General features: G+C 38.6%; 1 protein-coding gene and 1 long non-coding RNA gene across 3 annotated transcripts in view; both read right to left on the reverse strand.

Annotated features, from left to right (window-relative positions):
- The window catches only part of XKR3 (XK related 3), a 52,786-nt gene extending 27,397 nt beyond the window's left edge, over positions 1 to 25,389 (reverse strand). The window contains exons 1-2 of one of the 2 annotated variants that reach the window (XM_017860227.1): positions 25,297 to 25,389; positions 11,893 to 12,237 (exon numbers count right to left, since the gene is read on the reverse strand). In XM_017860227.1, coding sequence (XP_017715716.1) covers positions 11,893 to 12,227 — 335 coding nt within the window. In that variant the 5' untranslated portion in view covers positions 12,228 to 12,237; positions 25,297 to 25,389. Of the gene's footprint in view, positions 1 to 11,892; positions 12,238 to 25,129; positions 25,164 to 25,296 lie in introns of those variants that run through there. The other variant, XM_017860228.1, reaches the window with a different exon arrangement.
- On the reverse strand, positions 1,816 to 6,866 carry LOC108520737 (uncharacterized). The gene is made up of 3 exons (XR_001882990.1): positions 6,825 to 6,866; positions 4,703 to 4,811; positions 1,816 to 1,908 (listed from the first exon to the last, which is right to left on the reverse strand). It is a non-coding gene; the product is annotated as an uncharacterized LOC108520737 (long non-coding RNA).
- Positions 25,390 to 27,732: the final 2,343 nt, after the last annotated feature.

Consider the following 27,732-nt stretch of genomic DNA (forward strand, 5'->3'; position numbering starts at 1 on the left):
CAGCTACTTCTGCTTTGCTATATAAGGTTAAACTAGGTACTAGGGACACTGGGACACAAAGGGATTGACCAATGGATGTGTGATTAAGGACCTTGAAGAGGGTTTTGTTGCACCAGAAATAACCTCCGATGGGAGCCGTGTGGGTCTTAGCGGGTGGCTGGGTATAGTTACACCAGGAGGTGTTTGGGGTAGAGTAGCAGAAAGGAAGGATTGGACTTTCTGGGCTTTGGTATAGTGGGACTTGGAGTAAGAACGGTTTTTGGGAGGTGCCTATGGAGTTAGTTGTAGCCTTGAAAGCAGTAGGTAAAGGGACTGCCACTAAAGGGGCTCTTTCAAGGGCCGCACAGAGGAAACAGTGGGAGAGATTTGTTAGGTTGGCTGCCCGTGTTAGGTTTAACCCTTGACGGACTAGTTTTAACCATGAGAAGGGGTCCTTATTGGAGGAGTGTAATTGATCTTGTAAGGCCTGTTCTTGTGCTTGTATGGCTAAGGTTAAATTCTGTAGGGCTTGTATGTTTTGAGGAAGGGATTTTTGCTGGACAAGTGTTCTTTTTATCAGGAGAGTAGCCATGGGATATGAACTAAGGATTGTGTAGCCTGTGTAGAGTCCACCTTTGACTCCGTCTGCCCATCGGGGGTCCCATGGGTCTTTGATATTTAATTGGTATTGAAGGGGGGTTCGTTGATTCGCAATGGTGAAGAGAGCAGTGGGTTTCGTCTGTCTCAAGGTTGCATAATGGATCTTACAATAAATATAAGGGCATCCTAGGTTCTTTTGTTTCCAGTAAGTCTTACAATTGTAATGTGTCTGATCGTGCAGGAAGCAGAGAGCCTTAGCTCCGGCCGCACTGCAACACGATAGGGTGAAATTTATAGTAAGATGGGGTTGGCAGCCTGAAGGGGGGCAGTCAGCAGTGCCTTGTAGCTGTGAGTGCTGTTTATTTTTGTGTGACCAAGTTTCAACTATAGAGAATCTCCATATGAAAGTTGGGTTAGTAATAGAGATTGAAATGCAAGAAAAAGATAGTAATATAAGTATGAAATAGTACTTCATCTTCAGTGTAATCACAGGGTACACCTTGTCACTGAAGATGTTCTATAAAGGTAAGCGGGAGAACCACTGTGATGGGCTATTATCTGGAGGCAAGTAGGGATCTGGGGTAAGATATTGGAATTCTGTTATGTTTATATAGAGTATGGCGAGAAATCGGGATAAGCGCAAGGGGTCAGGGAACATGTGGTGGTTGGGAGAGTTTGGTGAATTTGAGACGGGTAGGGGTAAGTCTAGTAGATGTCCACTGATTGTCTTCTGTGGGGGCCTTTTTTAATTGTGATATATGGACCCAGTGCGTGTGTCCTAGAAGTTTGGCTGCTGTGTATGTGGATAGGAGGACAGTATAGGGGCCTTTCCACCTAGGCTGAAGATCTTTGGCTTGGATATCTTTTAAGTATACTTGGTCTCCTGGGCTGAGAGAGAGATGTGGGCTATAGGTGTCTGTTGGAGAGGGGTGTGCTAGTTCTGCATGTTGTCTCAGGAGTTGTCTCAAGAGGGTGAGGTATGGGAGATAAGTTGCCAGCGGGGAAGAAAGGGTGGGTAACTGCTGGAGGGTGAGGGGCCGGCCGTAAACTAATTCAAACGGACTGAGGCCTGTTGGACTCCGTGGGGCTGCTCGCAGCCGGGTTAGGGCCAGGGGAAGGAGAGTTACCCACGATTGTCGAGTCTCGAGGGAGAGTTTGGTGAGTTGCTGCTTAATGAGCCCGTTGGCCTTCTCTACTTTACCAGAAGACTGAGGTCTATAAGGGATGTGGAGTTTCCAGGTGATGTGTAGGAGGGCTGCCACCTGTTGGACTACCTTGGAGATGAATGCTGGGCCGTTGTCAGACTGAAGAGTGAGCGGGAGGCCAAACCTAGGAATAATGTGTTCAGTGAGTATGGAGGCAACTATATTGGCGGTTTCTCCTGTAGTAGGATAGGCTTCTATCCATCCTGAAAAAGTATCAACGAGGGTTAAGAGATATTTGAATTTTTTATGCCTTGGCATGTGGGTAAAGTCAATTTGCCAATCTTCGCCTGGTTGGTGCCCTCTGAGTTGATGGCTCGGATGGGGGTTGCGCAATGCGCCTTGAGGGTTTGACTTGAGACATGTGGAACACTGTCGGTTGATTATAATTAGGTGTTTCATGAGTGTGGGGCAGTGAATGAGGGGGCTTAGGAGGTTATATAAAGCTTTGGGTCCTATGTGTAGGGAATTATGTATGTCTTTTAGAATGGTGTGGAGTTGAGTTTCAGGAATAACTAATTTATTATTGAGGTAAATCCAATTGTCTGCAGCTAGTTTGGCTGTTGAATCTTGTAATAGTTTGGTCTTTTCCTCTTGGGTATAAGTAGGGGTATATTGAGGAGAGAGAAAACAAATAGAGGGAAGCGTGGGAGTGGAGAATCCGGCTGCCGACTTGGCAGTGGTGTCGGCAAAGTTATTGCCAGCCGCCACCGAGTTAGATGGAGTCTGATGACCTTTACAGTGTATGATGGCTGCTCTGGAAGGTGCTGATAAAGCGTCTAGCAGTTTGAGTATCTGTTTTTTGTTGACTATAGGGGTACCACTGGTGGTTAGGAACCCTCTCTCTTTCCAGATGACAGAGTGGGTGTGTGCAATCAAGAAGGCATACTTGGAGTCTGTGTATATGTTTACCGTTTTTCCTCTGGATAGGAGGAGAGCCCTAGTTAGTGCGATAAGTTCTGCCTGCTGTGATGTTGTTCCTTGTGGTAAAGGCTTAGCTTCTAGGACAGCAGAAGATGTAACTACCGCGTATCCTGCCTGTCTGTTTCCTAGAGAATTTATAAAAGAACTGCCATCTACAAATAGGGTTAACTGTGAGCCTTCCAATGGCTGGTCATGTAAATGTAAGTGACTAGGTGGTTGGGCCTCTAAAAGTTCTGGACAGGAGTGTTCAGTACTAGGTTGCTTGAGAGGGTCAGGAAGTAGGGTTGCTGGATTCAGAGAGGAACAGACTCCTAGGGCAATGGTGGAGTCTTCTATGAATAAGAGGTGAAAGAGTTGGAGTCTGGACGGGGTTAGATGGCTAATACTTCTGTGGGCAATAAGATCTTGAAGGCGGTGAGTAGAGAAGACTGTTAGGTTACCACCCCTAATGAGTTTCTTTGCTTCTTGGGTTAGACAGGCTGCTGCTGCTAGGGCCCGAAGACAGGGCTGCCACCCTTGTACGGTGGGGTCTAATTGTTTAGATAGATATGCCACGGGGCGGTAGGTGGCGCCTATAGATTGGGCTAAAAGACCCACTGCAACTTTTTGTCTTTCATCTGTGAAAAGCTGGAAGGGGCGTTGGAAGTCTGGGAGTGAGAGAGTAGGATGTGAGAGAAGGCAGTTTTTCAGGTGAGTGAAATGTTTATAGATTAACTTTGGGTTAGACAAAGGTCCTTGGGGAGTCTCCTTGACAGCTGCATATAGAGGCTTAGCCAAGATTCCGAAATTAGGAATCCAGTGTCTGAAAAATCCTACTAGGCCTAGGAAGGATTGAATTTCCTTAGCGTCTTGAGGAGGAGAAAGATTTTGTATTAGAGTTAAGCGGTCTGTAGTAAGTGAGCGCGTCGTAGGAGTGATCTCAATACCTAAATATATGACACATTGTTGTGCGAGTTGAGCTTTGTGTTTGGATATTCGGTAACCTTTGGATCCTAGATGATTAAGGAGGATCGCAGTGTCTAAAAGAGAGTCCTGTCCCGTGGGACTACAGAGTAAAAGGTCATCTACATATTGGAGAATTTTACTATTGGTAAGAGGACAGGAGGCTAAGTCTTTTGCTAGGGCCTGCCCAAAGAAATGGGGGCTGTCTCGGAACCCTTGGGGAAGCACTGTCCATGTCAGTTGGGTGGAGGTATGGGTGTCTGGGTCTTCCCATGTAAAAGCAAAAAGAAACTGACAATCTGGGTGCAGGGGAATAGTGAAAAATGCATCTTTTAGATCCAGTACAGTAAAGTGTGTTGTATTAGGTGGAATGAGAGAAAGAAGGGTATAGGGGTTGGGAACTACCGGATGGGTGGGACAAACAGCTTCGTTGATAAGACGAAGATCCTGCACTAACCGAAAAGTTCCATCTGCCTTCTTTACAGGTAGGATTGGGGTGTTACAGGGAGAATGAATGGGGATGAGGATGTGTTGGCTGAGTAACCTAGTAATGATTGGTTTTAGTCCTCGTAAGTGCTGTGGAGAGAGAGAGAACTGTGGGCGGGTTGGAAACTGAGATGGTTTCTTAAGTTTTATAAGTATTGGTGGATGATGGTCCGCCACGACAGGAGTGGAGGTGTCCCACACTTGGGGGTCGATAGGAATGGGGAAATCGGGGAAAGGGTTAGTAGGATTGTTGGAGTCATTTGAGTTAGTCAATACTAGAAGCAGATGGCGGGTAGGGTGGGGGGCGCTAGTAGGGATGGAGATACAGGCTTTCAGTTGACTTAAAACATCTCGGCCCAGTAGGGGAGTGGGGCATGAGGGGATAATGAGGAACGAGTGTGCAAAATAGTTGTTGGCCAGGCAGCAATTAAGGGGTGGGGTTTTTCGAGGGCTGGACGGGGAGCCATTGACTCCTACAACAGAAATATTGGAGGGAAGGCTAGGCCCTTCGAAAGACGGCAAAACAGAGTAGGTAGCCCCGCTGTTGATTAAAAAATTAATTGTCTTACCCGCTACCAGGAGAGTTACCCGTGGCTCGGCGAGGGTGATGGGGGTCCCCGAGTCCCGGCACCTTCAGTCGTCATCCAGATGTAAGAGCTGGAAGGAGCTCCCAGGGTCCTGAGAAGGGACATCACGTTGAGGCGCCATGCCCGTTTTCAGGGTGGGGCAGTCAGACTTCCAGTGCCCTTCTTCATGGCATGCTGGACAAGGAGTTGTTGGCAGACGAGGGTTAGGACACTTTTTAGCCCAGTGTCCAGCTACTCCGCACTTGTAGCACGGCCGCACTGGCTCAGACGGTTGGGGACTCTGGGGACATCTATTAGCCCAATGCCCTGGGTTACCGCATTTATAGCAAGCCCCTTTTATTGTCTTTGAGCCTCCGGGGGTTTTGCTCTCCAGTTTTGGGTTACGGCTAGGCTGCAAAGCAGCAACTAAGGCTTGAGTCTGGAGCTGTACCTTCTGCTTTAGGCGGGCCTGTCGTTGGGCCTCAGCCGTTTCCTCCCTTGAATTATAGACCTTGAAGGCCGACTTGACTAGGTCTTGAATAGGAGTTTGAGGTCCATCCTCTGCCTTTTGGAGTTTTTTCCGAATATCCGAGGCCGATTGTGAAATAAAATATGATGCTAGAATAGTGGCCCCGGCTGGGGAAGCTGGGTCTAACCGAGTGTATTGAATTAAAGCCTCAGTTAGCCTGTTTAAAAATGTGGCCGGGTTCTCATCTGGACCTTGAATAATTTCTTTTAGTTTATTAAAATTTACTACCTTATTTGAGGCCGCCTGCATACCAGCCAGAAGACATTGAGTCATCATATCTCGTCTTCGGCGGCCTGGCTGGCCTACTTGATAGTTCCAGTCTGGGTCTATAGAGGGGACTGCTTGTTCCCCTAGTGGGAAGGCAGGGTCTGTTAAGTGTAATTGGTTGGCATGCTGCCTGGCGGCCACTAGGATGCGCTCTTGCTCCTCAGGGTTTAGAGTAGAGGTAAGAATAACCTGGAGATCATGCCAGGTTAAATCGTAGGCCTGGCAAAGGTATCTAAATTCTTCGGTATAAATTGTAGGGTTGGCAGAAAAATCTCCTAGGTGTCTTTCAATCTTTGAAAGATCTGCTAATGAAAAGGGAACATGAACTCTAACTACGCCCTCTGCTCCGGCCACCTCACGCAAGGGTGCTAAGACTGCAGGGGGGTTGGATAGGGTGGGAGTAGGAGTGGGGGCAGTTAGGCAATCTTTAGAGTGGGTATGGGCAGAGATAGGCGAACTAAGATGACCAGGCGGAAGTGCCGAGGGGTCGGAGGGAAGTGTAGCCTCAACAATGGTGGTGGGGGGGCTGAGGAGGGAGGCGGAACAACTGCGAGAGCGGGAGGGGGAGGTGGAGCCGAAAGAGGAGGTGGGGCCGAAGCGGGAGGGGGAGGTGGGGTATACGGCAGGAGTGGAAGGGAGGGAGGGGAAGTAAGGTCTTCGGGCAACTCAGACAGGAAAGATGACTCCTCTTTTTCGGACTTTGTTAGGCCTGTGTCCCTAGCCAACATGACTTGAGCCAAGGAACACTGGCTACACAGGTCCGGACGAGAACGTAAGGCCCAAAATCCTTGTATATAATTAATTTTGGACCACTTGCCTAAGCGTTGACAAAGACTACTGAGGTCGGTTAAAATGCTACGGTCTAGAGTGCCCTCAGGCAGCCATTGAGACTGATTGTCTAATCTATATTGTGGCCACGCCACAGTGGAGAGGAACACCAGTCGCTTTCACCTGAGATCTTGTTCTAACTGCAAAGTTTTGAGGTTTTTTAGAAGACACCCTAAAGGGGAGTCTCTAGGTGATTGGGGGTTTCCCATTGCCTTCCTCTCGCCAATAGGTGGAAACGGAAACTGAACTCTACCTGGCTACAAAGTGTCCTTTGGAGCCACCAGAGACCGGTGAGAGGCTCCTGGAGCCGGAATGGAGATTACCTCCAGGCGGACATCTCTGTCCTGGACGGGTCTCCCACGGAACGGAATGGAGTTCCTTTGGGCAGACGTCTGTGACTTTGGGAACTTCCCTGGGTCACCTGGTGACCAGAAAAAAAAGCCTTGGGCCTGCCCAGGACTTCTGGCCAAGGGATATGAGAGGGAGGCAGAAGGTACTCACCCCTAGGAGACTTGGAGGTGGGGAAAGCGATGTCCAGGTCCTGATCTGCCTGGGGCATGGAAGGAGGAGGCTCCTCGGACCTTGGGGGGCCCTGAGGAGGGGTCTCCTCTCGGGTTTCGGCACCAGCTGATTTGCTTTAATGCGACCCCAGAGCAAATGCCAGAGAAAAGGCAAGTAGGCAAGGCAAAAAAACTTTATTTACAAGCCAATGTGAAGGAGGGAGCGAGGTTCACCGGTCTCTGGCGGTGGAGGCCGACGAAGTCGCTCCGGCGTTCTCGGGCGAGGTTCCTAGGTCTGCACAGGAGTAGGGGCCAAGGAAGTTCGCACCTGCCTCCTCGGGGCGAGGTACCTGGGTCCTGCGCACGAGGAGGGGCCGAGGAATTTTGCACCAGCGTTCTCCGACGAGGTTCCTGGGTCCCTCATTTGCATGGGGCGCCCCCACCCCCAGTGGCTTTTATGTCCTGGGCCCGGGAGTGGGAGGGCAGTGGGCGGGACATGGGCGGGTCGGGGGCAGGGCGGTAGGCGTGGCTAGGCGGGTTCCGGTTTTTCTCCGTGGGAGGTCGGGTTGCGCCTGCACAGTCCACCCCTGTCTTTCCCGGGCGCGGGAAAGTTGACGGTGAAGAACCCGGAACTGCGCCATCTTGCCTCCGTTTGTCCAAACAGCTACCCTCAGAGAATACATGACAAATATGTTCTAAAATGTGTGTAATGAAAACTACGGGTCATAATGAACTTGACAATAAAACAGGTTGCGGCAAAGGAACCAGCTGAAATGCATGAAAACCAAAATGGCCACAAGAGTGACCTCTGGTCATCCTCACTGCTGCGTTCCCACCAGTGCCATGACAGTTTACAAATGCCACGGTAACATCAGGAAGTTACCCTCTATGGGCTAAAAAGGGGAGGCATGAATAATCCACTCCTTGTTTAGCATACCATCAAGAAATAACCATAAACTGGGCAACCAGCAGCCTTCGGGCCGCTCTGTCTATGGAGTAGCCATTCTTTCATTCCTTTCCTTTCTTAATAAACTTGCTTTCCTTCGCGCTGAGGACTTGCCCTGAATTCGTTCTTGCGCAAGATCCAAGAACCCTCTCTTGGGGTCTGGATCAGGTTCACTTTCCTATAATGGATTCAACATATAAAAGTCAGTGAAATATATCACATTAGCAGAATAATGAACAAAAAACACAGGATCATCTCAATAGGCAGAAGAAATCATTTTGCAAAATCCAAGACATCTCACAATAAAAACAATCAACAAACCGTACTTTCTCAGATTAGCAAAGAACATCAATTAAGAAAAAAGAAGTTAGTACAATATTTCATGACAAAAATGAGGACTAAGCTCTCATTTTGTAATCTTGCCCAAATTCACATATAAGGGGTCTGGGTACTAATGCCCTACAAACCATAAATTCTCATCAGATGGGTTTTAATTAACCCTATACATCGTGACTTACTTTCCAGTCTGACTCAGGCATAACAAAACAAAATAAAGAAGAGAGCAATAATATTTTACCCCAAAACATTTTACCCGCATATTTTGAAATGGCCCTACAAGGCTGTCCTGCGGGGGGAAAATTTGGATCTGTACCGAATCTTTGTTAACTTCCCTAGATCCCTTACTTCTGGATCCTCCATATCTGAAACTCTAGCACTTTTGAAAGGTGTGAATAGAATGCATTTGTCATATGTACTCTAAGGGCAGCCGTTATAAGACTTCACAAGAACCTTGGTCTCCACACTATTTTATCTTAACCTATTTCCTTTCTATCATCCCAGCTGTTTAGACTAACTCATCCAGTTGTCAAACAGAAAATGTTTACATTTATACTTAGCCTAGAATCCACCCAACCACCCCACTACTTTGAGCTGTCAAGCCTTTCTGGAACATATCAATGTATTTCTTAATTTATCTGATTGATGTCTCATGCCTCCCTAAAATGTATAAAACCAAGCTGTACCCTGACCACACTGGGCACATGTACTCAGGACTTCCTGGGAACTGTATCGTAGCCCATGGTCACTCATATCTAGCTCAGAATAAATCCCTTCAAAATATTTTACGGAGTTTAACTCTTTTCATCAACCAAAGACTGAAAACTTTCTCCCTTTTATCAGAAAGAAGTGAAACATGTAAACTCATTTGCAATATGGTACTGGAGCTTCTAACCAAAACAATTAGTTGTTGGGTTACCGGGGAAGAAGTAAAAGGCAAACAGATTTTAAAAAGGAGGTGTGAAACTACCTCTATTCAAGATAACATAATTTGTGTCTAGAAAATCTGAAGGAATCCACACAAAAAACATTAAAGCTAGCAAATAGTTTCAGCATAGTTTCAGTATACAACATCTGTATGCAAAAAACAAATTGTGTTTCTACATACTAGCAATGAACAATTGAGAATGATGCTTTAAAAAACCTTATTTATAATAATCTAACAAAGAAAATAGTTAGAAAAACTTTAACAAATAAATGCAAGACCCATACATTTAAAACTACCAAACATCAGCAAAAGAAGTTAAAGACCTAAGTAAATGGAAATATATCACAGGACCATGGGTTGGAAAACTTAATATTGTTAAGATGACAATACTCCCCAAACTTATCTACAGATTCAATTCATTCCATATCAAAATTCATTGCCTTTTTTTTTTTTTTTTTTTTTTTTATTTTTAGTAGAGACGGGGTTTCACAGTGTTAGCCAGGATGGTCTCGATCTCCTGACCTCGTGATCCGCCCGTCTCGGCCTCCCAAAGTGCTGAGATTACAGGCTTGAGCCACCGCGCCCAGCTCATTGCCTTTTATTGTTGTTATCATCATTAATAATATTTGGCAGAAACAAACAACTGATCTTTTTGGAAATACAAAGGACTCCACATGGCCAAACAATTTTGTAAAAATAATAATATCAACTTAATTAATTTGTTAGTTCATACTTTCTACTTAAAAACTTACTACAAAACATTATTCATCAAACTGTCTGGTAATAAGGATTAATACATAGATCAATGGGACAGATATGACACTCCAAAATGCGCACTTCTATTTACTGTCAGTTGATTTTCAACAAGTCTTCCAGGACCATTCAAAAATGAAATGGAAACCAAAATCACAATGACATTTTATTCATTCACATTAGGAACTATGATTTAAAAAGATAGCAGGAGTGGAGATGGATGTGGAAAATAAGAACCGCTAATAATTGCTGGTGGGAGGTAAGGGTAAGAAAGTACAGCTACTTCCATAAACAGCCCGAGAGTTTCTCAAATGTCAGTCTGACAGTCTGTCAATTCCTCACTTGAGGTCAGGAGTTGGAAACCAGTCTGGCCAACCTGAAAAACCCTATCTCTAATGAAAATATAAAAATTAGTTGGGCATGGTCGCAGGCACCTATAATTCCAGCTACTTGGAAGGCTAAGACAGGAGAATCTCTTGAGCTTTGTAGGCAGATGTTGCAGTGAGTCAAGATTGTGTCAATGCGCTCCAGCCTGGGTGAAAAAGAATGATACTTCATCTCAAAAAAAAAAAAAAAAAAAAAAAAAAAAAAAAAAAAAAAAAAAGAAAGTCAATTAGGCAATACTTTCTAATTTAGCTCATGTGAAAAACCTTTATAACAGCTGACATCGGATCTGGAAATAATTTGTTTCCCTTTATATATTTTTATTTTTTTTTAATTTATATGTTTATATAATTCTATGTAAGCCATATATTTCCATTTTATAATCATGTTTTGATGGAATATAGTTAAGGTATTTTTTTGTTTTTTGTTTTTTTTTTGGACAGAGTTTTGCTCTGTTGCCCAGGCTGGAGTGCAACCTCTACCTCCTGGTTTCGAAAGATTCTCCGGTTTTCAGCCTCTCAAGTAGCTGAGATTACAGGCATTCACCACCATGCCCAGCTTTTTTTTTTTTTTTTTTTTTTTTTGGTATTTAGCAGAGACAGTGTTTCACCATGTTGATCAGGCTGAACTCTACTCCTGACTTGAAATGATCCACCCGCCTTGGCCTCGGAAAGAGCTGGGATTACAGGTGTAAGTCACCACGCCCAGTCTACAGTTAAGTTTTAAATCAATAACAAAACAGTTCACAATAATAAAAAGTAAAATGAAAATGTACTTTGCATAGCATTAACCTAAAAGGTAAATCCATGATGCAAGAATCTTAAATGATATGAAAACTTCAATAAAGGAAACACACCAAAAAAAAAAGAAACACTTAAGAGACATCAATCTTAAATAAATATTAATTCCTATATGGTCCATAAACATGAAGAATTGTTCTTTCATAGCACGTTAGTATTCCCTACAGCTAATCTATAAGTTTAATTTGATAACATAAAATTTATCAACACCTAGCTCTGAAATTAGCATAGAAAAATAAACTTGAGTTTACTTAAAACACTCAGAGAAAAGCAAGTTTTAAAAGAAAGAATTTACCTGTCAGATTTTATGTTTATTCATATATAGTAACTAACAGTTTAGAACTATAAGACAGATTAACATAACAAAATTTACAGTACTCATGCAAATCAGTGTAGTAACAGAATGAAGTGATATGGAAATGAATAGCTAAGCTACATTTTGATATTCCAAGTCACAGTTACAAATTTCAGGATATCTGGAGAATCTACCACTAAAAAGTTAAATTTGCTTGAGTTGACAAATAAAATTTATGAGATTATTTTCAAGCCTTTCCCTCTTCTCACTCACTCTATTCTCATTCCTTAATATAAGGTTATATTTCTAGTCCTCATAACTATTTAAAATGCCCGTTAGGCTGAATAAGAAAAATACTAACGACTGGAATACAACATACGCATAAAAAGAATAGAAGAAATGACTGACTTATTCACATTTGCTTTTTTTAAAAAAAACATCATTACATTATAATTGATGATAATTAAATAGGAACAGTTTCAAAAGTGTGAAAACTAAATAAAACTAAACAGGGAACTATTTCCATTTGAGAAATGATAATTATGGCATCTTTAATTATGTTAGCCATCTATTTATCTTCAATTTACTTGTTGGAAGCAGTGAATGAGAAATATTTGTGTCACTTACCTCACAATAGGTCCTAAAAGAAGAATGTGCCAAAAAAGTAATGCAGCCTTATTTCTCCTCAAGTCTTTGTTGAAAAACATCAGGGTAATTTGATCCAAAGTTACCCCCACAATAATAAAGATGATGGTAAATGACATCCAGAATCTGTCATTACCTTTTCGATAAATTTCAAACATATATAAAGCAGAGGCAACCTCACCACAGTAGAGAACAGTTGAGAAGAGAATGCTAAAAGGAAAGCTTATATGGGGTCTCTGGCCAAGGACTATTTCTTCTTCCAAAGAAGAAACTCCTCCTGTGCTTTCTTCATCTGTCTCTTCAAGCACTGGGTCCATTCTCAGCGTGCTGCTAATTCAAAGTTGTCTTGTCAGTGAATCCGGTATAGTTCGGTATGAAATTTAAACAGAAGTAAACAAGATTCTCTATAATTCACTATTCATAGAAAACATTAACAGGTAAATATGGATCACTAATCACAATAGAAAAATTGATGTCTGGTTTAGGGAATATTGAACTACAATGTCTAACTTGACATACTATTTCTTCAGAAAACATTGTTTTAAAGAAGTAGGCAATCAAACTTCCATGAGAAATCAACTGCCTCTTAACACTGAGATGATAGTCCTATCTCCGAGATATGCCAGAAAAATTACTGACATATTGTGAACGTCAATTAGTCACTATGTGTGGGAAGCAATATAAAAGAAAATGAATAAGAAGGAAAATAAAAGGCAACACTACTTTTAAATCTAGTAAATATTAGAAAGAAATATTTTCAGAAACTTTTTTTCTGACTAAAAATGCTGTTAATGTAATGAAAACACATAAAATGAGTAAGTAATGCAAATTTCCAAAAACAAGGACAGTATTTCCCCAGAAGATGTTGGTCGTTTTTTTAAAACACATTCATGGGAAAAGTAAAAGTAGCAGTTGAAAAAGGTGGGAGTGAAGAAGCAAGAAGTTATCTAATTTATTTGATAAGATGTTCAATTCTTGAACTTTCTTTGCATCCCTTTAATTCTCGTAATTTATCATAATATAATTCCTCCAATCTTTAACTTTTATGTGGCAGAATATTAAATTCCTCAACTTCTTTTGTTTGTTACTCTGATCTAAATCACACCTTTGTCTGTATGCACTTATGTATTCAAAGAGAAAACCTTTATTATATTTTAAAATACGTCCTCCTGGACCCAATCCATACATATGATGGATCTTTTCCTCTTTAGCATAATTTATTTTATTCTCCTTGTCATTGCCCTGATTTCCTTATCACACATGTCTAAAAAAATTCAAAACAAAAACTATTATGGTGCTGAGCTTTCTCTCTGCTTTTAATTTCCACAGAGAATTTCTATTAGCTTTCCTTTCCATCAGTTCTTATTCTTTCTCAGGTTTTATCCCACAACAGTGAAGTCACAGTTGTTTCTCAAAGGTCATATTACCTTAAACTTCAGTTGAACATTTTTGATATTAATATGTTCTCATTTGAAAATTCCACTTATGTTAACCAGTCAGGCTTTCATCCCCAACAGTCCACCAAAAGAACTATATTTAACTTCCTGTTTGCCAAATAAAATAGTTTTTTTTTTTTTTTTTTAATTTCTTATTGTTGTTTATTGAGACAGGGTCTGGTCTCAATATATTTTGTGCAGGCTGTTGTGCAGGCTGGGGTATAGTGGTGCAATCAAGGACTCACTGCAGCCTCAACCTCCCAAGCTCAAGCTATCTTTCCACTTGCACCTCTCCGGTGACTGTGACTGCAGGCCACCAGGCCTAGCTAATTTTGGTATTTTTGTAGAGACAAGGTCTCTTCATATTGCCCAGTCTGGTCTCGAGCTCCTGGGCTCAAGCCTTCTGCCCACCTCAGGCTCCCAAAGTGCTGGCATTGGAGGTGCAAGCCACCACGCCTGGCCGATCAAAACAGTTATTTCTTCATCTCCCTCTTACTTGAATTATTCCTGATGCATTTACTCTCAATCTCCTAGTTATTTCTTCCTATGCAATGGATTTCTAAATGGTATTAAAAGTCCCAAATTTATATCTCCAGCCAATCTCTTAACAACGCCCCCATCTTACAGGAGTCTGTTGCACATATTCAAGTTTAACAGGCAATTTGAACTCAAAGCTACAAACTGAATTCTGATCCACTTTCCAAACAACTTTCCCCAAATGTTTCCCATTTCACCTGAGAATAATTACATCCTGTTGCTAAGGCCTCTAAAGTCATCCTTGATGCTTTTCTTCTCATCGCATAATTTCTATTAATCCTCAAATTCTGCTTGTTTTACTTTTAAGACACATGCAGAATCTAAACACTTTTCCCTATTCCTCCTGCTATCACCCAGATGCAGGCCATCCACATTTTTCAGGAGATCAACTCAGCCTCTTTAGTGATCCTCTACCTTCCTCTTTTATCTCTTATACTATGTGAGTTATATCTCAGATACTGTAAAATTAACCATTTTGAAGTACACATTTAGTGATTTTCAGGGTATTCCCAAAGTTATGGGAACCATCAACACTATTTATATATAGAATATTGCCATCACCTTAAAAAGAAACTCTACCCATTTGCATTCAATCCCAGCCTCCCCCTTTCCTAAGCTAAAACCACGATCCTTATAATGTAACAAAAATACATTTAGAACTTTATTCTTATTATCTTTTACATATCTTCTTCTATCATTCTTTTTCTTGTTCAGGACCCCAGTGTATACTACAACCTCAGAGGTTTTGCTGTCTTTGCCATTTCAAAAAATTTGCTCAAATCTCCTTTAAGTTTATATTATGCACCTTCATATACATGAATCCACAATCCTTATGCTTCTTACTTTAAAAAAAAAAAAAAGTCAATAGTTGTTGCCACTACTTCCTACTAAAACCAAATTGTAAGTTTCATCACTATATGGATTTTTGTCTTTTGTCAGGTGAACTGCAGAAAACAATACCTGATATATTTTCAGTTCACTTGGATCTTTTTTTTTTTCCACTTTTTTCTTCTTCTTCTCCTTCTCCTTCTTCTTCTTTCTTCTGTTTTTTTTTTTTTTTTTTTTTTTTTTTTTTTTAATAGGGAGCAAGGAAACCTTGCTTTGTTGCTCAGGCTGCAGTGGCAGGATCTTGGCTCACCGCACAACCTCTGCCTCTTGGGTTCAGGCGATTTCCTGCCTCAGCCTCCTGAGTAGCTGGGACCACGGGCACCCACCACCCGACCTGGCTATTTTTTAGGTAATTTTAGTAGAAATAGGGTTTTGCCATTGTTGGCCAGGCTGATCTCAAACTCCTGACCTCAGGTAGTCCGGGGTCCTCGGTCTCACCAAAGTGTTTGGATTCACCGTAAGTCCACCGTGGCTGGCCTGATCTTTATTCTAAAAGGTCCACAGACTTAATTTCTGTAACAGAATTACTATTCGGACTTCTCATTAAACTAAGAAGACTAAAGCAAGAAAAGATTACATAATTTGACTCGATTCTTTATCCTGGTGGTTTTTTATCAAAATAGAAAATTCTGTTTGCTTATATTTATGTACAACGTGAACTAAAAGGTAAGTTATATTCTTCACGTGTACACTGAACAGTTTATAAGTTAATGTTGGTACTGCCAACTCCTTTCTAGATTGTGAACTCAACTTTCTTATAAAAAATGATTTAGCATGGCTAGGTGTGGTGGCTCACGGCGGTAATTCCAACACTTTGGGAGGCTGAGGCGGGCCCATCACGAGGTCAGGAGATGGAGACCATTCTGACAAACATGGTGGAATCCCGTCTCTACTAAAAATACAAAAAAATTATCCCGGCATGATGGCGGGTGCCTGTAGTCCCAGCTACTCTGGAGGCTGAGGCTGGAGAATGGCGTGAACCCAGAGGCGGATCTTGCAGTGAGCAGAGATCTTGCACTCCAGCCTGGGCGACAGAGCAAGACTCTGTCTCAATAAACAAAACAAACAACAACAATAAAACCAAAACAAAACAAAAAAGGTTTAATATTTAGGGGCATATTTACACGTATTTGTTATTAAGTGAAAAATTATCCAACCGCATGGCCACTTCCTCCAGTTTTTCCTACATACACTGGAGAAAGCATTCTTTCATATTCAATGCCAATTTTGAGATGAGCTCACATTGTTTTCCAGTTGTTCACTTCCCTGCCACTTTATGTCACTGGGGCACATTCAGTACTTTCGTTTGTGTGTTTAACCTGCATATACATTCCTGCTAAGTCTTGTAGTGCGCACAACTTTAACCAAGATTTAAACACTTTTTTAATTGAGAGAGAACTTGCATGCTACAACATTAGCCATTTTAACGTACACACTTGCCGGGTGCCGTGGCTCATGTCTGTAATCCTAGCACTTTGGGAGTCTGAGGCAGGCAGGCAGATCAACATCATGAGGTCTGGAGTTCGAGACCAGCCTGACCAACACGGTGAAACCAGATCTCTACTAAAAATAATAAAAAAAAAAACTACCTGAGCATGGTGGTGTGCACCTGTAATCCCAGCTACTCAGGAGACTGAGACAGGAGAATCACTTGAACCCTAAAGGCAGAGGTTGCAGTGAGCTGACATTGCGCCACTGCACTGCAGGCAGGGAGACAGATTGTGACTCCGTCTAAAAACAATAATAATAAAATATAGTACATGCTTGGTGATTTTCAGGGTATTCACAACGTTGTACAAATATCACCACTATTTAAGTACAGAAGATTTTCATCACCTTAATAAGAAACTCTGTACAATTAGCATTCTATACCAGCTTCCCCCTTTCTAGAGTCCTTGGTGGATTTGCCTGTTACAGACACTTCATATAAGCGGACTTATACAATATGATGCTGTTTGTGACTTATACCCTTTTGTTGCAGATTGTCTTCAAGGAACTGTGTATAGCAAACACCATGGAAAATAAGGATAATGCCTCTTTCTAAGGCAAAGGTTAAGCAAGTTTGCTGTTACCTCCCTTTAAAAGGCTGGGTTTTCCCAAACTCAGGATTTCTATAACAGGCTTGCTATTCTGTTCCATTTTTAAGCCAAGCATACTGAGGCAAGAAAGTTTAAGCAAATTTGTCCAAATTCTTTATCTTGGTGGTTTTATTATAGAATATATGGATTTGCATCAATTATATCAGATATATGGTGAGTGAATGTATGATGCAAACCCACTGCAAGGGTAATATCAATCTAGGCCCAACTCCATATCAGGAGTTGATGGAAACATTTATATTGTGAATAATGCTACTACTAACATTCATTTACAAATTGGCATAATTATACCTTAATTTTAGGAACACATTGTGAATGTATGTCCAATCTTTTGAGAAACTACCAGACTGTTTTCTAAAGAAGCAACCTCACTTTATGTTCCCACTAGCAACTGGATGAGGGTCCCAATTTTGCCATATGTTCACCAACATCTGTGTTTTCTTTCTGATTACACTCCGTTTTATTCAATAAATCCCATTGTGGTTAGAGATTCATTGTATCTCTTTGTGGTTTGATTTTCATTTTTCTGATAGATAATTATCATTTCACATGCATAGCTCTAGATACGATGTGACAATATTTTTCTCCCATAGTGTCATTTTACTTCCTTTATTATTTCTTTGAAGCACAGAAATTTAATTTCAATGAAATTCAATTTAACTGATGTTTATTCTTTGTGTTTTTAGTTACATATTGAAGAAAGTTTTGCCTAATCTAGGGTCACAAAGATTAACGTTTACATTTTTTTAAGAGTTTTATTTTATAGTGTCCAGCTTCTGAATTTAGGTTTTTGATACATTTTGAGATAATTGTGGTATAAGACAGGGTTCCAACTTCATGTGAATATCCAGTTGTCTCAGCTCCATTTCTTTAAATTTTGCCTACATGTCTCCCATTCATTTATCTTGGTACCTTTGTTGGAAATCAATTGAGCACAGGTGGAAAGGCTTCTTTCTGAAATCTCAATTCTATTTCATTGGTGTATTGTGTCGGTACCACACTATCTTTACTGCAGCTTTGTGGTACATTTTGAGTGGAAAGTGTGAGTGTTGTTTTGGCTATTCTGGGTCCTGTGAAAGTCCATGAGAATAGTAAAATTGTCATGGCAATTTTTGTAAAGAAACCACCTGGGATTTGCTACAGACTTAATTGAAACTGTAGGTCAATTTTGCAGTGTTGTCACTTAATGTTATCTTCCAATCCATGAATATTGGATATCTTTCCATTTATTTCAATTTTCTTAAATTTCTTTCAACAATATTTTAGAGTCCTTAGATTATAATTTTTGCACGTTTGTTAAATTCATTCCTAAGTATTTTATTCTCTTGCTGTCTTTGTGAAATGTTTTCTTAATCTCATTTTATTTTGGATGGCTCTTTGTTAGTGTGTAGAAATATAATTGACTTTTGTATACTGATCTTGTTATCTGCAACTGTGCTGGACTTAATTATTACTTCTGATTTATCAGAATTTTCTGTGGACATGATCATATCATCTGCAAACAGAGATAGATTCACTTTTCCTTTCCAATTTAGATGGGTTTTGTTTTACTTTCTTGCCCAATTGCCCTTCATCAAAATCAAACTCCCAGTAAAATGTCAAAGAGAAGTGGCAGCAGTGGACTTCCTAGCCTTTATTCTGAATCATGAGGAAAGTGCATTCAGGTTTTAGCATTAAGTTTCATGTTAGATTTGGGGTTTGTGTAAATGCCCTTTTTCAGGCTTTGTGTAGATGCTCTTTTTCAGACTGAGGTATTTTCTTTCTATTCCCACCTAGTGCTTTTATCATAGAAAGGTGTTGGATTTCATAAAATATTTTACCACATCTGTTGAGATTGTCATATGGTTTGGATTCCTTAATTGTATCAGTATTGCACAGCTGATTTCTGAATGTGAAGCTAATCTTGCATTCCTAAGATAAATCCTACTTGGTTATGGAATGTACTTCTTGTCATAAATTGCTGGATTTGATTTACTAGTATTTCCTTGCAAATTTTTATCTGTATTCATGAAAGATATTTGTTTGTAACATTCTTTTCTTCTACAGTCTTTCTCTAGTTTTGTTATCAGAGTACTACTTGCCTCATAGAATGAGCTGCAAAGTCTGTTAATTTCATATCGGTTACATTTGGCCATAAAATCAGATCTACCTGAAAGTATATATCTAAAACTTGTTGACATCACATTTTTAAACTAACTAAATCATTTTTAAAAAAGAACGCTTTCTGGGGTCTTATATATACTATGTAAGAGTGAAGGTGGTGACATTTATATACATGTAAAAGGTTTGCTAATTGTTAATTACAAAGTATTTCTGTTAACAACTAAATGTCTCTATACTCATCAGTCTAGATGAGTGATATATTAAGCACCTCTCACTACAATTATGATTTGTCAACATAAATAAATATCCATCAAATTTGCTTCTGGCGTATATTGTGACAATGCTACTGGGGCATTTAAATTTGTGACGGTTATATATCTTTAAAAATTTTTCATATTTTGATATTTCATATTTTGTCTGTCACCTCTTATGTTATCTATTATTGTCCCTCCTTATTGCTTGCATTTTTTCTAAAATTCTCTTCTGTTTGATATAATAGCAGGGGCCTTTCTTTTTAAATAAATATTTGTTAATTTTCTCTAAACCTTTGTTTTAATATTCCGGTGTAATTATTCCCAGGTAAAAGCATATTTTTCTCAACCCAATGTTAAAGTATTTCATATTTTAACACATAAGTTTGAAGCATTTACATCTAATCTGATTACTCTTTTATCTATATAACTAATATCTGATTAGACGGCTTTTTATTTACGCAAGATTTTCTGTCTCTGCCTTTGCCGTCTCTCAGACTTTGTTGTTCAATCCCTCTCTCTACCCTGAACCTATTTTCCTAGTTGTATTAATTTATTTTTCTTGCTCACATTTATTTTTTTCCTGGACTGACATTAATTACCATATTTTTACACTGTCTGTAGTTACTGATTTTTTTGAAAAAACATTCATTTTTCCTGCTTTCGACATTAACTACCGTATTTCTATACTTTGTGTAGTTAATCAAAAGGACCCAGTTAGTTAACATTTTTTTCCTAAAAAAGTAAAATGTATTTCTAGTCCCCACAAAATAAAAACTCACACAAATTCCTACATACCACTTTAATTTTGAGATTTGTTTTGTCCTTGCTAAAAAATAAGAAAACCAGGTTGTATACTTATTTTCCTTTGGCTTTCACAGAGTCTTTAGTATTTACTTAATCTTTGTGAGTTGAAAAATATATTTTGATTAAATGATTGATTAATGCTACCTTACGTGGATAATATCCAGTGTAGAATTTATTTCTTATTTTGCCTTAGCCTTTCTATACATTTTTTTTTTTTTTTAATTTCTCGTGTATCTGTAATTTAATCTGAAAGTTTATCTACTCTGAGCTCAATTTTTATTAACTGCTCTTTCTGTATGGTTATCATCCAAGTTATAAATCGAATTCTAGTTGCTTTTCAAAATAGCATTTTAGTATAATTATATTCTCAATACTCGAGGAAGAGATTCATACCAAAAATAAATTATATGTTGTTTGTCAGCAAATTATCAAATTTCAAAATGAAATGTGACATTTAAATTTCTGTATTTTCCACCTACACCTGGCAAATTTACTTTCAGATCTACTTAGAAAATTACTTATTCTTGCTATATTTGTGCTGAATCTGCTACAGAAGAAATAAACAAACAAACATTTATTTAGTTTTACTATATGCTTCATTTTCAATGAGGTATAATTCTCTATTAAAAGCTTATTTTTGTCCTCCTACCCACCTGTTTTGCTTTTAGATTCCATTTATTCATCTCAGAGAATACCAACACATACTTATTATGAAGAATCTTTTAATTAAAGTTTTTATCCTTGAGTGTTCCCCTTAGTGTGTCTTTTTTTTGGCTATTTCTTAGGGCATGGAACATCCATCAATCAATTAGCGATGTTTTCCGTGAGGTGGTAAAGCAATCTTAAGGTCTTGAATGTGAAGTTATTCTTAGGGGGACAGTTTTATGTTAACCTTTCCAGGTTTTTAATAACTTAATTGTTGAATCTAGTATTTTATACCAGTTTCTGCTTTTGAGGTAATTGTATCTTGTAGATAATATGAAAAATCTGACCTCAGTCTTGAATATCACATAAGATGGAGGTTGAGACATGAATCTTTCCCCTTTGAATAAAAGGCTTTGAATAAAAACCTCATTCTGCATTAGACCCTAGTATCTGTGATCAATGCCTTTCTGAATTGGCTCAAATATTCCAGCTAAATGTCTGAACAACACTTTCTTTTACAAATTATTTAGGCAGGAAGCCGAACCCCACTGGACTCAGAAATGGTTTCTTTCCTGGGAATATATCCAAATTTACTCCTCACTTGACTATTTCAATGAACTACCATGTTTAATCCCAAATTAGTAATATTGGAGTTCAAATCTCACAGATGTTTTCTTTCTTGATAGCCATTTTTATTTTTTAAAAAAGAATATTATATTATACTTTTAATCTTTGGCTTTCATAAGAGTTGGTTTTGCAATTGCTCACTTTGCCCCAGAGAACTAGAAATACGTGCTTGATTTCAATTAAATCATTTGTCACTTAATAAATAAAACCTATGGTAGACATTATTACTATATCCCTTCTGCAGTTGAAAAAGAACATATTCTTGGTAATATTTTCTGGAAACATTACCAACTTTATTTTTTTTCCAAAGTGTATGGCAGGTATTTCATCTGTTCTTCCTTGACTTATATTATTTATACGCTATATATCATTGGCCTTTTCACGTCTATTATAAAGCTTCTTTGAGATTATTTAATTTTGGTGAAGATTTTATTTCATGAAATAACTTTATTATAGATAAATCTGATCATTTCGTTCTCTGCAGTCATACCTTCCCATGTTTGTCTTTACGAGATTTGGTTTGCATGGAACATTAAAAGTCTTCCTCAAACTTTGACTTCCTAGAACTTCCAGTTACAATGCAACACCCCAGTGTTTCCTCTGAACAACTAAAACACCGCGGACATAATGTCAAGAAACAAAGACAGTCTCTGAAAGGTAGAAAGAGGAAGACAGCTTGTCGAGGGACTTCAGGGCTTGAAAAGTGATACTATGGTAAATTTACTGTGTTTTCTTATTGCCTTCCATGTATCCGCGATAATGGACTATAGAAGTTTCCAATTCTGAATCTCCAATAGGCGCAGACAAAAAGAGCTTCAAGAAAATCCTGTCCTCTCCCAGCCAAAGGACCAGGAGAGTATAACCTAACTACAAGCAACCACACAAAACCGTTCTATGGAGAATAACTAAACTACTCCAGAGGAACACCACAGAAAAAATTGCTACTTCAGTTTCTCTGCAGTCATGTAGAGACAAGCTTCTCCCAGGTCAGTGATGCTCTGATTCCCTCTAAAGGCCCAGTAGGCAGTTAATCTTCTATTTCCCACCCAGAGAAAACAGATGACAGCATTCCAATTCCAATTCCCCAACCAGTGTCTGCAGAGTCCATAGCAAGCCGAGCATCTAGGTTCTCCCAACAACAATAGTGGTTAAAGAGCCAGATCTAAGTAGAGATGATTGCACTGTGCTTCTTGAGTGCTCTCCCCACTACCCTACCCTATTAGGTCAGCAGGCTCCCTTGGGGAGTTAGGCATCTAACACCACCCAGCCTCCCAGGCTCTGAACAGTTGAAGTGAATCTGAAACTAGTCAGCAATCTGCTATTTCCCTATGCCACAGGTCAGGAGGACCCCAAATTAGCAACAGTATCATCCACAACTGCTCCAAAGAATATAATATGTTTTGATATACATTAAAACAAAACAGGTATGGGCTCTGTATGCTGAAACATATAAAACACTGGTGAAAGAAATCAAAGTAGTAATAAAGAAGGATTCATTGTGTTAATGGATCGGAAGCCTCAATATCTTGTATTAATCTTCCCAAGCTTGATCAATGTATTTGGTGAAATTCCTATCAAAATCTCAGCAAGATTTTTTGCAGACAAAGCAAACTCACATCCTTGGACAGCTAAGACAATTTTGAAAAAGAAGTATATAATGGGAGGAATCTACCAACAATATATTACAGATGTATTACACAGCTAAAGTAATCATGACAGTGTGGTATTTGCATAGGGATAGATTCATATAAAAATGGAGCCGAAGAGAAAGCCCAGAAATAGAGTCACACTGATTTGGATATAATGCAATATGTCACAAAGCTGGCAAATACAAATCAGTGGAGGAAAAATAGCATTTTAACAAATGGTCCTGGGGTATGTGGACATCCAGAGGTTAAGGAAAAATAGCCTTAACATAAACCTTACCCTACAGAAATTAACTCAAAATGGCTCATGAACTTGAATGCAATAGGAAATCATAACACTTTTTATGAAGCTTTAAAAAATAATAAATAAAATTCAACCCTCTTAGGGGTGGCAAAGAGTTATTGGATTTGATACCAAAAGTACAAGCCATGAAAAAAAATCTGATAAATTAGATCAAATCAAAATTTAAAACTTCTGCTCTGTGAAATAACTCATGAAGAGACTAAAAAGCCAATGTGCAGATACAAGAAAGCATTTATGAAATGTGTACCCGATTACTATACCTAGGTAAAAATTAATTAGCAAATGAACAAAGGGCACAAAGACATTTCATCAAGAAGGATATAACCATGTGAAATACATGCATAAAAAGCCATTGAACATTATTAGCTACATCACTGCATCTATTAAAACATCTACAATTTTAACAAGTAATGCTGTGAAGATGCTGGTGAAGATGCAGAAATAACAGGCCACGCATGCATTGCTCAGTGGCAGGTAAAATGGTAGGGTCAGTCCAAAACTGTTTGCCATGCAGCTGTCAGATAACCTTGCAACTGAGTGCAGTTATCCTAGAGAAAATAAAACTTATGCAAAAAAAAAAAAAAAAAAAAAAAAAACTCTACATGAAGGTGTACGGCAACTCAAACCCATCCCTTGTGTTCTTCAATTGTGAATGTTCAAACAAGCTGTGGTACATTTATACCATGGGTTGCTACTCAGCAATAAAAAAGCAATAGACTATCAGTATATATAATTGGAAGAATCCCAGGGAGTTAAACCGAATGAGGAGTCTTGGCAGGGAAGTGTTGCTCCTGTTTCTGCCACACTATGCAACATAGAGAGATGGAAACAGACTGACATGCAAAATGATATGAATGTTCATATTCTTTTTGCTGAATTTCTTCACATTTAACATGGACCTGGGTGCTATAGATTCTCCGCTGGTCTCTGGAGCTCTCAAAAAGGTATTGTGGTTCAAATGCTGTTGTTAATTCACTGACTCTGTGAAGGCACGAAGGCCTGACACTTCCTAGCATACCATCTCGTTGACAGCCCTCTCTGGTGCCTAATACTGAGACCATTCTTTCATTCAATCACTTACTATCCTTACTTAAAAAAATAGTTGCATAATATCTAAGAAATGACAGAGTAATCAGGAAAGAATTGTGGTGACAGGTAAATAATACATCTATTATTTTAAAAAGATTTGATGTTACCCCTGAAATGTCATTCACAGTTATAGATGAGAAAGCAAACCTAACAGATGCTAGAAATAGCATGACTTTTTCACAGTCTCTTGTAAGTTATAACTCCTTCATGAGTACCCCTTTTTTGTGATAGAATATCCTTTTTTGTGTTTTAAAACTAAACGTAAACTATTGTCATCCATAAAACAATTATGACTAAGACAAATAAGATATATGACCGACATAGATTTCAAGTAAATGGAAATATTATATAAAGATGTTAGAATTAAGTTAGTATTAAACTCTGACATCATCTGATGCTCAAGTTTAAGACTAATAATATTAAGCAATATCTTCAAGTTTAAGAGTCACAGATTAGACTTTCAACCCACAATTTAAAAATAAAATGTAGTTTTCTATGATAGTATTGACCTTAACTGAAAAAAATGTATATATCAAAGCTGTTAAGCAACTTTACTTCTAGAAAGAATTTCCTTCTAGAAAACTCTATTTATGACACTACAGCCATACTTAAAAAAAAAAAAAAAAAAAAAAAAAAAAAAAAAAAAAAAAAAAAAAAAACAATAGAAAGAATACATAAATAATTCTAACACATTATCTTAAGAGTACTATGGTAGATAAGAAAAGCATCTCAAAAATCAGGAGCCTAATTATAAGGAGTATTTTTATTGGTTACTGTGTTTAAGTACCTGGAAACAGCTGCAGTTTTGTAGACAAAGTGAATTTGCTTTCCAGGTATATTGGCAATAAACAGGTACAACTGATCAGAATTTTTTTTTTTTTTTCATTTTTTGAATAGTAATACCCGGCAAGATTTGGAAGGTAAAAAAATAAACACAGCAGGCTGTTTTTTTACCTTATTTTTTCTCTCTCCCTTGATGCTAATACAAGAGGCAGTGGTAGGGAGTTTCACTGGTATGTTCAGCTTCAGAATTTAGAATTTCAAAAGATTTTGTTACAAGAATAATCAGAGAGAATTAGATTCTAACTCTGTAGGCAGCAGGTATCTAGGAAACCTAGTGCTTCAATTTTATATAAATTGAATTTACACTAAATTTTTAATTTTTTTGGACTTCAATATGATATTTTATGTGAATTTCAGTTCAAACGAACTATGCTATAGCTATTACACGCAGTTAGAGATTAGTTTTATAACATACTTATTCTGGGCATTTATTTTTATTGTTTTTTGCCACCTAATAATTATAAGAAATTTTAAAATCATTATTAAAAACTTTATAATAAATACCTGACATTCTTACCGTATCTACAAATTAATTTATCAAATGACTATGATAGGTGACACAAAGATACAGCAGGTCTTATAAAATGTCCAAAACTGAAAGGGGCAATTTTGTGTGTAAATTTTAGACTTTTTTCTTTAATCAAATCTTTCAAAAATGCAATTGACAGTTGACATAATAAAATACTGTGGTTACATAATTTTTTAAAAATGCATGTAGCACAGAGGCTATGAGGGGAGAATACTACATGTTATTTTAGTGTTTTAATATTGTCCATAGAGAATTGTAATATCTCTTCAGGGTAGGTTGTGGTAAGTTTGAGATGTACACTACAAACCTTAAAGCAAGAACCAAAATAACAGTAACAGCTAAGAAACCAACAAAGACCATAACAGGAAATAAAAAAAATAAATTAATTAATTAAAAAAAAAACTTAAATAACAGAAAAAAAGACAGATAAGAGAAAATGGAACAAATAACACATGGGGCAAACAGAAAGCTACATCAATGAGCACATTAACTGTAAATGGCTTATATACCACAACTATAAGGTAGAGCGCATGAGAGAAATAAAAATGGTAAATCCAGTTATATGTTGCCTGCTGGAAACACACATTTGACATAAATACACAATAACTAGGGAAGAGATGGAATAAAGATGTGCACTACTAACCCTAGTGATAAGACAGCAAGAATGGCTATATTAATATCAGACAAAGTAGAGTAAAAAATGGAAAATATCAACTGATGCTCAAGTTGTTCCAGTTAGGAGTAGAAACTCTGGAACCAGACTTTCTGAATTAGAATACTGTCACTTCTTTCTATTTTTTATTTTAACTATAAAATAAATGTCCACATTGCTAACAAGCATATCAACTAGTTTACTATGCTTGCTTTGTTTGTTTGTGGTTTTGGTGGGTATTTATTTGTTTATTTTTTAAGACATGATCTGCCTTGTCACCCAGGTTGGAGTGCAGTGGCATGACCTAGACTCACTGAAGCCTCAACCTCCAGGGCTCAGGTGATCCTCCTTCTTTGGCTTCCCAAGTAGCTGGGACCACAAGTGCATGCCACCATGTGCAGCTAATTTTTGTGTCTTTTGAGGAGATGGGGTTTCACTGTCTTCCCAGTCTCAAACTCATGAGCTCAAGTGATCCACCTGCCTCAGCCTTCCAGTGTTGGGATTACAAGCATGAGCTACCACACTGCCAGAATCTTGTCATTTCCTTGAATTACATAATTAAAACCTCATAAAGGTACAGTTTCCACATCTGTGTAATAATTACATTATTAGAATCTTCCTGAGGAGATAGCAGAAGTAACACACCGGCAGCAGGCAGAAGAGTTTATAGTACACAGTCAAATTTGGAAAGGTGTTTCTACTGATATCATCATAATCATGACCAGCATCATCATTTCTTAGAAACACAGAATTGACAGGACTCACTGATTAAGAGTATTTGACAGTGAAATATGAGAAAAGAGATTTCCTTGGTCAATTCTTAAGTGTCCATCTGGTAGAGCTTGGAAAAGTGGCAGAAGCAGATTTTTTTGGGAAAAACATTTAAAATGAACTTAAATACCTACTTTTGAGCTTTGTGATGTACATAATGTGATGAACAGGGTAAACTTGTCACTTCGAAATACATCTGATTGGCAATTTGCCGTATCACAAGAGTAGTAAATATTTACTGTGGAACATTCAGAAAACACAAATTACAAAACGAATATAGTTTGCATATTGCTTAATTTTCTTCATCAATGGAGAGATCACATTTTAGATATGGTGCAAAAGAATATCTGAAAAGCTACTTTAACATAGAGCTCCTCAAAATACAAATATTTCTGTGTCTCCAAAACAATGAAAGAGCAGTCAGATTGTACAGCAATCTCTACATTCTGTACAGATTGTGACAAAGTGACAAAGTGGTCATTGGATCTCACTGTAAACCTGAAGGGAGATCTACTAAAGAAAATAATACTTAGAGGCTTTAAAAGCATGAGACAGAAGATGTCCCTTTCTCTGAATCTGAAAAAAAAAAAAAAAA

Source organism: Rhinopithecus bieti, unplaced genomic scaffold (genome assembly GCF_001698545.2).
Source record: "Rhinopithecus bieti isolate Rb0 unplaced genomic scaffold, ASM169854v2 scaffold_54836, whole genome shotgun sequence".
Lineage (NCBI taxonomy): Eukaryota > Metazoa > Chordata > Mammalia > Primates > Cercopithecidae > Rhinopithecus > Rhinopithecus bieti.